Source organism: Oryctolagus cuniculus, chromosome 12 (genome assembly GCF_051225735.1).
Source record: "Oryctolagus cuniculus isolate XC-2025 breed Fujian yellow rabbit chromosome 12, ASM5122573v1, whole genome shotgun sequence".
NCBI lineage: Eukaryota > Metazoa > Chordata > Mammalia > Lagomorpha > Leporidae > Oryctolagus > Oryctolagus cuniculus.
The window spans coordinates 114,158,129-114,173,170 of NC_142878.1; the positions used below are offsets into that span (position 1 = coordinate 114,158,129).

The window sequence follows — 15,042 nt, forward strand, 5'->3', positions numbered from 1 at the left end:
TGTCCCCTGCTCTGCGCTCCGCCCACCTCCTGCGCCCTGGGTTCCGAAGGCCCCGGTTCGGGGGCGCCTGTGGAGAAAGGGGGTCCAGGGCGCGGGCCGGAGAGCGGCCTCTGGGGTCCGCAGACTAACTAGAGAAAGCTGCGCGCGCACCCAAGGGAAATCGCCCCGCCCCCAGAGTGGGCGGTGACAGCTGCACGCGCAGCTCCCATTTTGACGCCTCGGACCACGCCCTTCTTTGTTTCATCTTTCTCACTGACCAATGGGCTTGAAGTGTGGCGACCACGCCCACCCAGCCCCGCCTAGTTCTGCCCTGAACCTGCGTCTCCTGGCTCAGTCACACATCTGCGCGGTAGCTGCTGGGAGCAATTCGCATTGGTTGCCGGGATCGTGGTGATGTGGCCCCCCCTCCCCCCGACCCCTCCCCGCCCCGCGATGTCGGAGGAAACTCGACAGAGCAAACTGGCTGCGGCCAAGAAAAAGGTAAAACATCGGGTCGCGCCCCCCGGCCCAGCCCACTGCCCCTCTGACGGTCGGTCCGTGGCGGGGTCTGTGCGGCTCCTCAGACACTCGGGTCGAGCCCGAGCGCCCCTTGGCTTCCCCCACCCAAGTCCTCTCAGCCAGCACCGCCCCCTCAGCACCCAGCCCCCGCCCTGGCTTTCGCCCCTGGGTGACTTTGGGCCATTGGCTCCTGGGGCTCCTCGGCCCAGCCTCAGACCTCACCTCTGGCCTCCCGAAGCCGGACCTCCTTGGGGTCTGTGGGCTCAGTCTCCAAGGACTTGGGTCCCTACCCTGTGCCCCACCTCCCCCTGCGCAGAGCGTGGGTAGGGCAGAGTGGGATGTAGTGAGGTCAAATCCCCCTGGGGACTGGCATTACCTCCAGCTCGGGCTTTGATCTCCCGGCCCAGTCCCCTAAGTCCTCACCCCCTTTCGGCTTCCGCCTGCAAGGGGACTGGGGACTTGGGGACCCCCTTCCTCAGCTCGGACACTGACAGTGAGATGTGTCCCGTTCCCGGGGAGCTGGAAGTGTGGGCAGTGTTTCTGGGTGACCGCGGGAAAACTGGTTTGGTTTTCCCCCAGGTTTCTACTCTCCAGAGACTTTGGGGGGTGTGCGAGTTCTCAGGCTCCCATTCAATTTCCCTGACCCTGGGAGCAGAGTGCCCCACACTCAGGCTCTCTGGAGTGACAGCTGTGTGACCGTCTGTGAAACAGACCTTGGGAGACTAAACTTTATAGCCTGAACCCTCCCCAGGGGAGTTTTTGAAGCTGGGTGAGGGCACTGCCACAGAGGAGCGAGGGAGCAGCTTGGTGAGGCCATCCTGTGGCTTGGGACGGAACCTGTCAAGACATCATAATGGGCCCTTGGCTGGAATAATGCCTGGGTTCTACTCTTTCTCCTCGGTGTCCAGGGTTCCTCGGGGTGCCCCTCGAAGTTCTGTGAGGTTCTGATATGGAAGAAAGGACCCAATGTCTTGTTTCCAAACCACACAAAGTACAATTCCTGACCCCATAATGTTTAACCTTCTACCTCTACCTCTGGTTTTGCTCCCAGCAGCTGCTGATTCTTGGCAGAACCCCAGAAGTGAGAGTTGGAAGCTGATTTTAAATTCCATCATTCCCTTTTATTGAAGCCATGTTGTCAGTTCTTCAGACGTTAACTGATCATTCCAGCCCCTTGAAGGGTTGTCAGTGGCATGAAGTCAGTGGTGGACATGAGAGTTCTTGTGAACACTGTGAAGTAGGATGTGACCGCAGGGGCTTAGGGCATTCCAGAGAATCAACTGCTTTTCCTTTCCACAGTTAAGAGAGTATCAGCGGAAGAACAGGCCTGGTGGTCCTGCAGGAGGAAAAAAGAAGAAAAACCTTAAAAACGGCAGTAGCCCTGAGACAACCACTTCTCGGGGTTGTCACTCAACTGAGGATGTGAGTCTTGGCTGGACAGGCTGCTGGGGGCTCGGGGGCTAAGGGGCAATGGGGGGTGGGGGGTTGGGGATCCAGAGGACAGTGGAAGATGGTGGAAGGGAGTGTTAGCTACTGGTCAAGGATTCTGGGTTTGAATGCTCCCTTTCCCTCTGCTAGGGATATGATGTAAGGCAAACTGTTCAAGCTTTCTGGGCCTCTCTCTCCACATCTGTGAAACAGATAGGGCTGATGTTTTACTCACAAAGTTTGAGAGTTTTTGCTGTTCTCATATTAATCCAGAATACAGGGTCTTGTAACATTCATAGTCGCTGGTATTTGCGACTTCCTCATCCCTGGCCTCAGGAAAAGCCAGGTCAGCGAGAGCAGCCTGGCCATCAGGCTGTCCCCTTAGGAAGCCCCAGGCACTGGGATTCGGCCTTGGCTCTGGGTGACCTCAGAAAAGTCACAGCCTCCCCTGAGCTTCAGTTTCAGGCTGTCAGATATTATTGGATTGGAACAGTGTCTTCTAATTGTTGAGCTGTAGCCTCCCTTGTTCAAGAGAACCCTTCTGCAGAAGTCTGGTTTTAACATGGAGAGTGGGGGTCGTGTCTGGGGGAGGGTCTGAGAGCCGTGCTGGTCAGTGACTGCGCTTCATGTGACTCTGGGGCCTGGGGACTTTTCCCTCTGTCTGGTGAGGCAGCAATGGCCAGTCTGAGAGGATGGCCTGGGGGGCCACGGTGTGGATCTCTGCTCTTCCTCAGCCTCCGTTTCCTGACTCCACCTCTTCCTTCCCCGACATCCTCGCCTCTCTCTAAGCCACGTCTCTGTGTCTTCCCCTGCCCTTGTTTTCCCCTTTTCACCGCCTCTAGATGCAGGCCATACTGAAGGTGCTGGTGTCTGACCTTAACCGTTCCGATGGGGTAGCGCTGCCCCATAGGACAAGTGGAAGGGGAGGCAGTGCCGAGACCCCCTCTCTGGCTTGCTGCCTCGCAGGTGTGCATGTCCCTGAGGCTTGTCTCGTTTGGGGGAGCCTCTGCCCCTGGCTTGTTTTATGTTGCTGCCATTAACCCTCGGCCTGCTTATGTCTGCTTCCTCCCCTGCTTGGTTAATTGCATTTTTTCCCTTCCCTCGTGTCTTTTATCATCTTGGAGAGGGTAAGGCACACCTCAAAGATTCGGTAATTTGGGAATAACTTTCAGAGCAGGTCTGTGGGGTTTTGGGCTTTGAATGCCCGGTGCGGTCAGACCAGGAGATATTTGAAAAAATACAAACTCTGTTACATTTTGCCCTCTGGGCAAGTAGACCAGATGGAAGTGAGTGATTTTTCAACTTGATGAATTCCATTTTGGTTTGAGAGTGAGAAGGTAGAATTAAGAGAAAATGAATTGGCTTTATAATCACAAGGATGGAGGTCAGCTTTTCAGAGGAACTAACCAGCAAGGATGTGAGGCTACCCAGACAGACCAGTGCTAGGACACTCTGCCTGCCCCTCATCTCTTTGACAAATCAGATGGGACGCTCAACCGTATTCACTGGGCCCGTGGACGGCAAAGGCATTGGCTGCACAGTGGTGGAAGTAGAAGAACAAGACAGGAGACACCGTGGGGGTGACAGAGTCCTCTGAGAGGGGCAGGGGAAAGGCGGCAATAGGCCAGCTGCGTGGCTAGGTGAGGGAGGTGGGTTCCGAATGGACTTGCAGCTTGAGGAGGTGGCATTTGAGGCCAGTGTGAAGATTAAAAGTGGGTAATATTCATCCACGTGGTGAGTGGGGGAGGCAGAGGGAGCAAAGAGGTCATAGGCAGCATTGTGAGGTCATAGAACACCTTTCAGGGCTGCAGGGAGCCTGGGTTGGGGGAGGGGCAGGGCACAGGCACATGGGGCTAGGTAGGCCATAACCTGCAGATGATGTTGGCACTTCCTGTCTAACTGCCCCAGGGCCTTCAGCCAAGCCAGTGTAGCAGGGCTGATCCAGAGATGGGCCTGGGGAAAGGGACAGGTGGCTGGTCAACCATCATGGCTGCTCCCACCCAGTTAGGTCTGGCCAGGGGCCGTGACTCACTCTATGGCCTCAGAGGAGACACCAAGTGGCATAGTCTGGGCAGGGCCCAGGCACGGAGAAGTCCTGACAGCTGTGTATATGACTTCTAGGAGCTCAGTGTACTTGAGCCATCACCGTGTCTCCCTAGGTTGGCATGAGCAGGAAGCTGGAGTTAGAGCTGGAGCTAGGCATCAGGCTCGGGCACTCTGAAGCGAGGTGTAGCCTTCTCATCTGGTATCCCGACACCTAGGCTAAGCTCCCACCTTAAGACTTAGAATTGTGAATTGGTTGTTCACAAAATAATCACGATACATAGATTCAATTTTTATTTACTTATTTATGTATTTGAAAAGCAGAGTTACAGAGGAGAGAGAGAGAGAGAGAGAGAGAGAGAGAGAGAGAGAAGTGTTCCATCTGCTGTCCACTCTCCAAAGGGCTGCGCCGGCCGGAGCTAGGCTGATCGGAAGCCAGGAGCCTGGAGCTTCCTCCAGGTCTCCCACATGGGTTCAGGGGCCCAAGGACCTGGGCCGCCATCTGCTCCCTTCACAGTCTATAGCAGAGAGCTGGATCAGAAGAGGAGCAGCCGAGACTTGAACTGGTGCCCATATGGGATGCTGGCACTGCAGGCGGTGGCTTTACCTGCTAAACTACAGCACTGGCCACGGTACCTATATTTAAAATTGCTCAGAGGAGCTGGTGTTGTGGCACAGTGGGTTGAGCTACTTCCTATGATACTGGCATCCATATGAGTGCTTGAGTCCCAGCTGCTCCATTTCTGATCCACTTCCCCGCTAATGTGCCTGAGAAATCAGCACAAGGTAGCCCAAGTGCTTGGGCCCCTGCACCCATGTGGGAGATCTGATTGGTGTTTCTGACTCTTGGGCTTTGGCTTGGCCTGGCCCAGTCTGGCCCATGGTGCCCGTTTGAGGAGTGAACCAATGGATGGAAGATTCTCTCTGAGTTCCCTTTCTCTCTGTCACTCTGCCTTTCCAATAAATAAAATAAACCTAACAAGTCAAGGAAACTGCTCAGAGAAGTGCTCTCCTCACTCCCCTGTTGTTTCTGTGTCTAAAATAGAGCTCAGTGGGAACTAAGATGCTAAGAGGGACCTGGGTCCATGGCTGGGAGTGCAGCCTCTCTAAAGTCTCATGCCTGGCCCGCTGCTCTTACCTGATAGATGCAGTCACAGACGTTGTCAAGGCAACAGTGGGTTCTGAGGACAACAATCGCTGTGGGCGGTGGGTTCCAGGCCATGGTCACGGTAAAACTGCAGACTCAGCATGCCTCATCCTCATCTGTAGGCTTTGCAGCCTGGACTCTAAGGAGGCAGCCGATTGGGGTTTTCAGAGGCCAGGGCTGAAGGGTCCAGAGAGCAGCCAGCAACTGCCTGCCTCCACTCAGCTCCTCTGGCTACTGTCACTTGTTCAGCCATCTTGGCTGTGTGAGGCCATCTGGCCTGCTGACATGAGGTGGTCTCTAGAGCCAGATGCTTGGACCGAGAGTTAGGCCTGAGCCTGGGAAGAAGCTGGATGGGGCTGGCCGAGGGAGGGGGTCCCGCTGCGGGAGAAGGAGGAGAGGCTTCTCCATGGCTCCAAGTGCTAGATCCCCACATTGTTCCCTAGCAGTTTTTCTGGCAATGAGGCGCCATGACCTCCATGTGCCAAGTCAAAGAGCAGATGTCTTACCTGTGATTTCCTGGCTTCTTTTGGTAGAGTAGGTGTTTCTGGAGCTGCGGGATTGGGCTGAGAGGTATGCCCATGAGGCGGCTGTGGTTGATTTTATCTCCAGAAAGCAGGGAGGGGCTTCTTGGGCAACATTTCTCCTTGGAAAGGCCTGAATCAGAGAAATGCAGCTGATGGTTGAGGCAGAGAGGAGGGCAGGGAGAAAGGGCGGAGAGCAGGAGAGGGCAGCGGCAGAGAGCTACCTGGAGGGAGCCCCGTCACCACCAGCAGCCTCGGCCCAGCAGGGGCCTAGAGTTAGGGTCACTGTGCGGCAGAGACTGGCTTTCTAGAAGAACACTGCCGTGTTCCCTGATGTTGGTGCCCGTTCCTTCTGCCTGCTGTGGCTGCCGGAGGTCAGAGCCCTTGCAGAGGTCCAGGGAGAACCAGGGCCTCGTGTCCACGGAGGTCGTAGCCCCCCCTTCCTTTGAGCTTTGGCCACCTGAAAAGATGCCACGTGTCCCCAAGCCTGGGCAAGCCATTCCCACAACCCCTGTGGTTCCCAGCATGTGTGACTGTCACTCTGACTGCTACAACATCTTCCTACCTGCCCTGCGCCCTTGTGTCCATGGCAGCGAGGCACCTCCTCTCCTGCATGGCCCCCTAACCCCCTGCTCTGTTCCCTGACAGGCGCCCAAAGACTGCGCTGCTCCTGCACCACCCTCTGCTGATGCCACCGTGTTACCTGGAGGTGTAGCGTCCCCTGGCGCTAGTCTAACTAGCATGGCACCAACTCAGGTTTGTGCCTCTGTCCTTGTGCCTGCTACCCCCGTATGCTTGCACCATCTCCCTTCCCAGAGGACTGCGCCTGCTGTGCCTTCTCTTCTCCTTTCTTCCCGCAGCTTGGTTCCCAATGCCAGGCACCCTTCCCGGCACTGGGGTGGGGGAGGCCAAGGCGGGGCTTTCTCTTGAGCTTGTGGCAGTGGCAGGTTGCTGGAAGGAGCTGGGATCCTGCCACCCCTGGGTGGTTCTTACTGGAAATCAGGTGATCACTGTTTCTTTCTTCTCCCTCAGATCCATGATGCTGACTATGGCCCTGTCCTCATAGATGAGACCAAGTGAGTGTCTTCCTGTGCGGGCAGCAGTCCCTAAGCCATGGGAGTGAGGGCAGGCCACGGCCCAAGGACCTCTTTTGCATCAAGCCCCTGCACCCCTAACCTCTGTGTGTCTGTCCCTAGGACATTGTCCTCCACGGAGAGCCTGCGTCAACCTGCTCAGCAGCTCAATGGTCTTGTCTCCGAGGTACCCCAGACACTGGGACTCAGGAAGGGAGGAGAGAGAGGAAAGGACAGAAATGGAGGCTGGGATTCCTGAGAGATGGGGAGATCCTGGAATAGACTGACCTGCTGGGCCGTGTTGGGCAGGCTGGGTGATGGCTTCTTCTTGGAAGCCATACAGATGAAGGACATGGCCATGAGAACGGTGACAATGTATCTCAGCGCAGGAAGCATAGGGAGAGCATCACTAGGGAAGGGAGGGGGATGGTGATGAGACCCAGGAGAAGCTGGCATAGAGGGTGATGAGAGGAAGAGGCCCAGCTGGGCAGAGGAGTTGCCAGGTGGGGGTGGCGGTGGGGGGAGAAGTAGCCTGAGGGTAGGCATAGAGGGTGATGAGAGGAAGAGGCCCAGCTGGGCAGAGGAGTTGCCAGGTGTGGGGGGGGAGGTAGTCTGAGGGTAGGCATAGAAGGTGATGAGAGGAAGAGGCCAAGCTGGGCAGAGGAGTTGCCAGGTGGAGGTGGGGTGGAGAGGTAGTCTGAGGGTAGGCATAGAGGGTGATGAGAGGAAGAGGCCAAGCTGGGCAGAGGAGTTGCCAGGTGGAGGTGGGGTAGAGAAGTAGTCCAAGGGTAGGGACTTGGCGGTAGAGGACGTAGCGTCTCCATGGGAGCTCTTGTCTGTTCTAGTCAACGTCCTACATCGGTGGAGAGGGCCTCACATCTTCCTACATGAAGGATCTGGAGGTGAGTGGCTCTGCAGGGCCAGCCCCCCCCTTCTCCCACAGCGGGGGCTGAGTGCCCCACTGCCAGCTGAGATAGCCCATGCCCCCCCACCAGCCCTAATGACTGCTCTCTCTACCTCTCCCCCAACCCTCCTGCAACTCCTCCTCTCTGCATGCGCCTCAGAGCCGGTACCAAGAGCTGGCAGTAGCCCTGGACTCCAGCTATCTAACAAACAAACAGCTCAGTAACACCATAGAGGAATTGGTAAGAGCCCAGTGGGGTCCCCTGATTCCATGCTGCCCACCCTGGGCTTCCGCTTCCCCATGGGCTCTGAAGAAAGGGGCTGGGGGCCCCCTGGTGCCGAGGGAGAGTGGGGTGCTGGGTGGGCCAGGTCTCAGCTGGAGGGACCCCAGAGCATGGAGCATGCAGCATGGCTCTCGTCCTGTCACTGCCCTCTCCGCCTCCTCTCTTCTCCAGACACCCCTGCTTGCACCCTGGCCACACTGGCCCTGGGATTGTGGCCTCTCGTTCAGCGCTGGCCACGAGCCTCATGTCCCTGCCCTGACTCAGGCCCTGACTTGAGCTTTGAGTTTGGACAAGCGCCTCTCCACCCTGGGCTTGAGTTTCCCAAGGAGGTTGAAATGGCAGTTGTCAAAGGTCTCTTTTAGCTCTAAGAATCCAAGATTTCCAGGCTCCCTGGGACGTCAACCTTAGGGAGAGAAGGGATCTTACCTGTGCTTTTCATTCCTGTATCCCCGCTGTTAAGAGCAGCCCCAACCCCTATGTAACATGTGCTGAGCCGTCGAACGATGCGCACACCCCTGTAAATCCAAACCTAGTGGAAGGCCCGTCTTTTCTCACATTCCGTTTCTGGAGGCTCACCTTACTGTCCCCTAAGAAGAATCCCGATTCAGACGCGGTTCCACAGCTGTGAGCAAAAACCAGCAAAGACCCACATGCTCTTTCCTTGGGAGCCTCGGGACAGGTCCTGTGCCCATAGGGTCTGAGAACGTGCCCATCCCGCCCTGGCCCCCTGCCCACCCCCTCTTGCTCTGGGAGTGGAGTAGAGGGGACATCCTTAGTCACCTTCCCTTCTTTGACTCTCCCCACAGAAACAACAGAACCAAGAAACTATGGAGCAAGCGGAAAAAGTAATGTGATTTCTGTGTCTGCTCATGGCACGGCTGCTGTGTCTGCACCCCACCCCCTCCCCCTCCAGGGTCCCTGAGATCTGACGTAGCTTTTCTGTGTTTGCAGCACACCAAGGAGTTGACCAAAGAGCGAGATGCTCTGAAACTGCTGTTATACAAGAACAAGTAAGAAGGGGAAGGTGGCGGGAGGAGTTTGGGGGACCTTAGTACAGGTGACGAGGGGAGGGGTGCCAGGGAGCATGAGGAGGAAGTGGCTGTACAGGCTGGGACGTGTGCAGAGCCAAGCTCTGGTCCCAGCTGTGCCACCAGCTCATGCGATGGCCTCAGGCAGCTCAGGTCCTCTCTCTGGCCTGCCACGGGAGTGACCTGATTGTTGGGGACCCCTCCAACACCAAGGTTCTTGGCAGGTGCAGCAAAAGGTGGGTTGGTCACCAAAGTGGTCCACTCTGTTTGCTCATTCCTCTCACTACAGCAAAAACAATGAGGACCTGAAGCAGCAGAACTCTGAGCTCCAAGAGAGGCTTCGAGTCCTCATGACCGAAAAGAAGACCCTGCAGCTGGGCACGGAGGAGCTGCAGAAGAAGCTGGAAATGTCTGAGCTGCTGCTGCAACAAGTAAGAGGCTGCAGCCCACGGAGCCCCAGCCCTAGCCCGCGGGGGCCACCATCCCCAGGGACTGTCAGGGAGGCCCCCAGCCAAGAGATGGAAATTCTGAATCCTTATTCTGGTCCTGCCCTAGAATCCTCCAGAAATTGCTAGAATTCTGCAGAGAGAGTCCCTGCCTGGACCTACCTACACAATCAGAATCTCAGTGATACAGCTTTTCAAAAATGTGTATTTAAGCATCTCGGTTTCCGTTGGAAAGGCAGAGGCAGGCAGACAGAGATGGAGGGAGATCTTCCATCCACTAGTTCATTTTCCAAATGCCTTCAACAGCCAGGGCTGAAGCCAGGAGATTGAAACTCAATCCAGACCTCCTGTGTGGGTGTCGGGATCCCAGGAGGCCGTCCCCTGCTGCTTCCTAAGTTGCACAGTACAGCAAGTGCACCTGCTGAGGCCTGCAGCCAGAGGTGGCTGCGTGTTTGGGTTTTGGGGGCAGCGTCGGTGCAGAGGGAGGCAGTGGCCCCTGCTCATGGCTCTTTTCCCTGTGCTCTGGGCAGCTCTGCACGCTGAGGGAGGAGAAGCGGGAGCTGGAGACCACCGTGGTCGAGCTCAAGAGCCAGATGGGTAAGCAGGGGCAGAGGTGGCCTGGGAGCCGGATGGGTGTCAGGTGCCCCGGCGAGGGGTGTTGTGGCAGAGGGAAGCAGGTCTGTGCCGGTGGATGGCAAGTCTTGTTATCTCTTTGAGCATAGGTGACCTCATCTGTAAATAGGGGTGGTGTACCCACTGTCCACCATGCACGGTCAAGCACTCTGTGTCCTGGCTTGGAAGGGTAATGACCATCTGAATATGGAAAGTTGTTAGCCAAAAAGCCAGCACCGGGGTGGGGGCAAGAAGTTGGCCTGAGGAGCTAAGGACCAAGACAGGAGCTTTTTGAAAACCCAGAGGCCAGGGCCCCTGATGGCTGCTTCCTTTCTCAGCTGAGCCTCCCACCCCAGAGTCCCCAGCTTCCCCCACGGGGCCGTCGGAGGCAGAACAGCAGCTGCAGGCGCAGGCTGAGCAGCTGCAGAAGGAGCTGGAGAGCCTGGCGGGACAGCTGCAGGCCCAGGTGCAGGACAACGCAGGCCTGAGTCGCCTGAACCAGCAGCAGGAACAGCGGCTGCTGCAGCTGGAGCGGGAGGTGGAGCTGTGGGGCAGCCAGGCCGAGGAGCGCAAGCAGAGCGACCGCGTGACCATCAGCCGCGTGCTCCTGCAGAACTGGGAGCTCAAGGAGCAGCTGGCTGAGCTGCAGGATGGCTTCGTGAGACTGGTGCGTTCGGCCTCCCTGGGCAAGGCCTCTGGCACAAAACACTTCCCTCTGGGCCTTCACTCCCCCCCCACCAAAGGGGACGGTGATGACCTAGGCAGGTGCCCTGTGAGCCAGGACCCTGCTCAAATGTCTGTCGGAGGAGAGGGGCTGAGCTTCCAGCCCTCCAGGCACTATGGGAGGCGGACACCTGGTGCTGGGATCCGGATGCAGCCGCTTTGGGTGGCAACGGATTGCTTCTCTCTGTGCAGAGCAATGACAACATGCGGCTCACCCTCTCGCTGCAGTCAGAGCAGCACATCAAGAACGAGCTGGCCAGGGAACTCGGCCAGCTGCAGGAGAAGCTGGGGGAGCTGAAGGAAATGGTAATGCTCAGCCTGACTGTGAAGGACTGGGCCATGGGTACAAGTCTCTGGGGAGGGCAGTGCTAGGCCCAAGAGGGAGGCCGCTCCAGTCTGGAGTGACAGGTGACCTCCATATCGACTGTCCTGCCTCTCTTAGGGCTGGTAGCCCCGGGATCCTCCCAGGCCTGGACATCATTGTCCCACGAGAGGCGTTTCACCCACCTTAGCTACCCTTTGCTAAGCCTCAGATTCCTGACAAAGGAACTTAGCATTTTTTCCTTACACAGGTGTTGAGGATGAGCTGAGATTGTGCATGTAAAGTATTAGGCACAAGTGTTCCCCTAAAGATGATGCCTTCCCTCTCGTGTGTGGCCTCAAATTAAAGTGATGGGAAAGAAGGGGATGAGGTGTGAGGCTGGGTGCAGGAGACGCAGGGCTCTGCGCCACTCCCCTGCAACCAGTGGAATCAGTTAGCCAGCCACCACCTGCCCTCATGCTTCCCCCACCCGCCTTGGTCTTCCGCAGATGGAGCTGAAGAGCCAGAAGGCTCAGGGTCTGCACCAACAGCGCGACCAGTGCCTGTTCCACCTGCAGCAGCACGTTGCCGCCTACAAACAGCTGCACTCTGAGAAGAAGGCGCTGCACAAGCAGAACCCTATTGTGCAGCAGCTCAGGAAGCAGCCACAGGAGATGCAGAACCCCTGGGAGCGCCCAGGCTTGGGCACCAACCACTGCATCCCCTTCTTCTACCAGGCTGACGAGCATGACGAAATTATCGTCTAAACACCAGATGCCGTCAGCCCGGAGAGCCCCAACCCCATCCTTGCCACTGCACCCCTGCTAGCCACCCTATCCCCTGCCGTTCCTTCCCAGTTCCCTTCCCTCCTTAGCCAGAACCCCTGATGGGGAGAGAAAGGCCTCTTTAGGCTGCCTCTCTGGAGGACCCCAGGGGCTCCTGGGGCCTCCTCATTTCCAGCTCCATCTTTAGAGGCCATGACCAACACAGGCAGCATTTGTGTGGCCCCCAGAACAGCCAAGAACAGGGGATGCTCAACCACTTGGGCAAGTCAGCCAGGCAGTTTTCATCGCCCCTCTTGGGGCTAAGTGTCAGCCTGGCCGGCATAATCTGGCCAGGAACATCACATGGGGGCATCAGCAGGCATGGACATGAGGGCATCAGGCGAGGAGGGCATCTGATTGAGGGTCATTGCTGGGCGGGGGCACCCAGGCAAGGGCATCGCTGGGCAGGGGTCACTTCCGGGGCAGGGGCATCATCATGGGCAAGGGTCACTTCCAGGCCAGGGGCATCATGGGTAAGGGTCACTTCTGGGCCAGGGCATCATGGGTAAGGGTATATGGGCGAGGAGGGCACAATAGGATGAGGGTCCTCTCTGGGCTCCTGGTCCCAAATTGCAGGGTGGCCTGGGCAAGCTGAGGCTAATGGGAGGCCGGGTGCTTACCACAGGTGGCGCTCATGGTAGGCCAGGCGTGGTCCAGCTCTTTACTCCGTGCCTGTGCCCCCAGGCAGGCCAGCTGGGAGGCACGGTCAACAGCCCTCAAAGGGTAGGCTGGAGCAGGCGATGCAGGGGCGCCTGTCCCCTTACTAAGAGAGGCACACCAGCCAGGCAGGGCCGAGGCAGGCTAGGCAGGCATTCAGGGGACTCCCTTTTCTTTGGAGGCACTTTGGGGCAGGGCAGTAGGCAGCATTCTGTCAGGCCCTAGGACAGTTGGGGCTAACTCTAGGCCTGATGAGGGGAAGAGGCTGCCTCCAGTGGGCCTCCCCACCCCCACTCCCACGTACATATTGTACTTGTGTATATTTTGTATATGCTGGGGGTAGGGCCTCCCCTGTATCATAGCTGAGGCTGGAGCTCGCAAATGAGGAGGAGGTCATAATAATTATTTGGGGCTGGGAAACTTATTTATTGACAGTCTATGGCCCAGGAAAGAGGCGGAGATAGGGTTGTGGCACCATGGTGATGTGGCTCCTGTTATTATCTTGAAATAAAGAGATAGAGCCATACTGCTTGGCCCATGTGTAGCAGCTTTGTCACAGGGCCCAGGGTTTACTTTGCTGCGGGTGGGCACTGCACAGGGCAGCAGGGCCTGCCAGCAGTGGGCAGCCTCTGTGCTGTGCTGAGCGTTCAGTGGGGTGAAGAGGCCTCTTCCAGGCTGGTCTCCTTACACTGCAACTCCAGGGGCACTGCCACGTGTGTGTGTGTGTGTGTGTGTGTGTGTGTATTTATGAGTATTTATATTTATAGAACAGGGCAGGAGTAGGACCGCAGAGGGGCACAAATTTTCACCAAGGTCATGCCTGGAGGTGTGAGCTCACCAGACAACAGAAAGTCATAGATGAGGGGGAGGCTTAGGGGCTGAGGGGCCACTGTCAAGTCACAGAACAGCTCTCTGGACAGACTGGCAAAGGGAGGTCTCCGAGGAAGAGAAAGGATCTGGTTAGATGTCAAAGGGGGGCCTGGGGCTCTCAGGATGGGACGGCCTTGCCTGACCCAATCGGCTGGCAGTGGGAGAGAAAGCAGAGAGAACAGCAGAGAGAGAGGAGGGAGACAGGTGGTAAGGCAAGAGCAGCCAGGCCATGGCACTGGTGGGCAGGGCGGAGGTGGGAAGCAGCAGCAGGTGGGCATGTGGGTGAGCTTTCTGGAAAAGGCCATGGACAGGAAGGGGAAGAAAGATGGGAGGAGGAGCTGGAGTAGATGACCAGAATTTCCGGGGAGTCGAGGCTGGAGAGGGCCTCCCCTGCCACTCATGCCACCTCTCACTCACCTCCCAGGCAGCAGTGCCACAGTCCTGACACTGCCTGGCCCTCTCGGGCTTCCCTCCTCACTGACGGCCCTGCCTTTGGACCCACTGGCCAGGGCCAGCACTAGCCTGGGAGGCTCACGTGGCAGCCAGCAGGCCTGATGGAGAAAGACAGGAGGAAGAACCCTGCTTGAACCAGGAGCGTGCAGCTAAAACAGATGGCTGGAGGGGGTGCTGGAGGCCCCTCGGGTACTCAAAAACCCCAGGAGTCCTCTGAGGGGACCCTGAGGAGGCAGGGCGGGCAGGGGGCCACAGACTCATAAATCTAAGAGGGAGCCTCGGCTGGTCTGGAGGCTGCAGGTCGTGGAGGCGAGTTTGGGCCCTCCCTGCTGGGGAAAAGCAGAAGAGGGAGAGTCAGAGGCCAGCAAAGAGTGGTAGGTGGGGCCCTAGGCCAACTCTGCGGCCCGGCCAGGCGGAACTCAGAGTAGCTGACCTGCCCTGGCTACGGGGCTTCATCTGGGGCTGAGGACCCTGCCTTCAGCCAGTAGCAGGTGTGACAATGCCCAGATGGGAGGCAGGAGGCTGTGTGTCCCCGCCTCACCTGGGCTGATGGGTGCAGAGGATTCTCAGGCTTTGAGGTCATCAAGCAACCGAAGGCTTCACCCCCGGCCACTCTCAACTGCACACCCAAGGGACGAGGTGACCCCCAGCCTTTCACCCTGGCCTGTGCTGGGGCTCCCAGGCTGGGGGGCTTAGTACTCCCTGCCCCCTGCCCCCAGCAGCACAACTCAGATTGGGGCAGGTGTGGCACGCCCAGGAGGAAGTTCAAAGACCTCTGGCTGTTCCACAACAACACCCCCCAAGTTCCCAGCCCCTACACCATCAACCACAAGCTCCCTGGCCTCTCTGCCAGTGGTGTGGATCCTGTCCCGAGAACCCCCAGGCTCAGCCACGGAGGCCCTGGGCAGCAACACTGAGTCCCGAGGCTGCCTGGGAAGGAAGAGGAGAGAGCCAGCTGGCCCAAGGACAGAAACAGGAAAGAGGGAGTCTGGAGCTGCAGGGAGAGGGAGGGGCCTGGCCCTGAGGTCACAGGGGCGCCCCCCAGTGTGGGTCTGGTGCAGTGGGGCAGATGCGGTCCTGAGGCAGGTAGAGTGGCAGGTGCCTACCTTGGCTGACTCTCCTCAGGGGGCACTGAGAGGGATTCTGAAAGACAGCTCGGGAGCCTCCTGGAGTTCTGTCTGCCCAGGAAGACTGAGGAAGGCCCAACTGTGGGCTGTGGTTGGGGTGGGGG

The 15,042-nt window shown here is 57.8% G+C and overlaps 1 protein-coding gene across 1 annotated transcript; it reads left to right on the top strand.

Annotated features, from left to right (window-relative positions):
- Positions 1–337: 337 nt before the first annotated feature.
- Positions 338–13,009, top strand: LOC127488453 (golgin subfamily A member 2). Its single transcript, XM_089311029.1, has 14 exons — positions 338–480; positions 1,798–1,920; positions 6,286–6,393; positions 6,670–6,713; positions 6,834–6,897; positions 7,556–7,612; positions 7,775–7,855; positions 8,704–8,742; positions 8,849–8,907; positions 9,215–9,473; positions 9,902–9,968; positions 10,322–10,650; positions 10,899–11,012; positions 11,517–13,009. The coding sequence occupies exons 1-14, from the start codon at positions 394–396 to the stop codon at positions 11,772–11,774; spliced, it is 1,689 nt and encodes a 562-aa protein (XP_089167155.1). The 5' UTR covers positions 338–393; the 3' UTR covers positions 11,775–13,009.
- Positions 13,010–15,042: the final 2,033 nt, after the last annotated feature.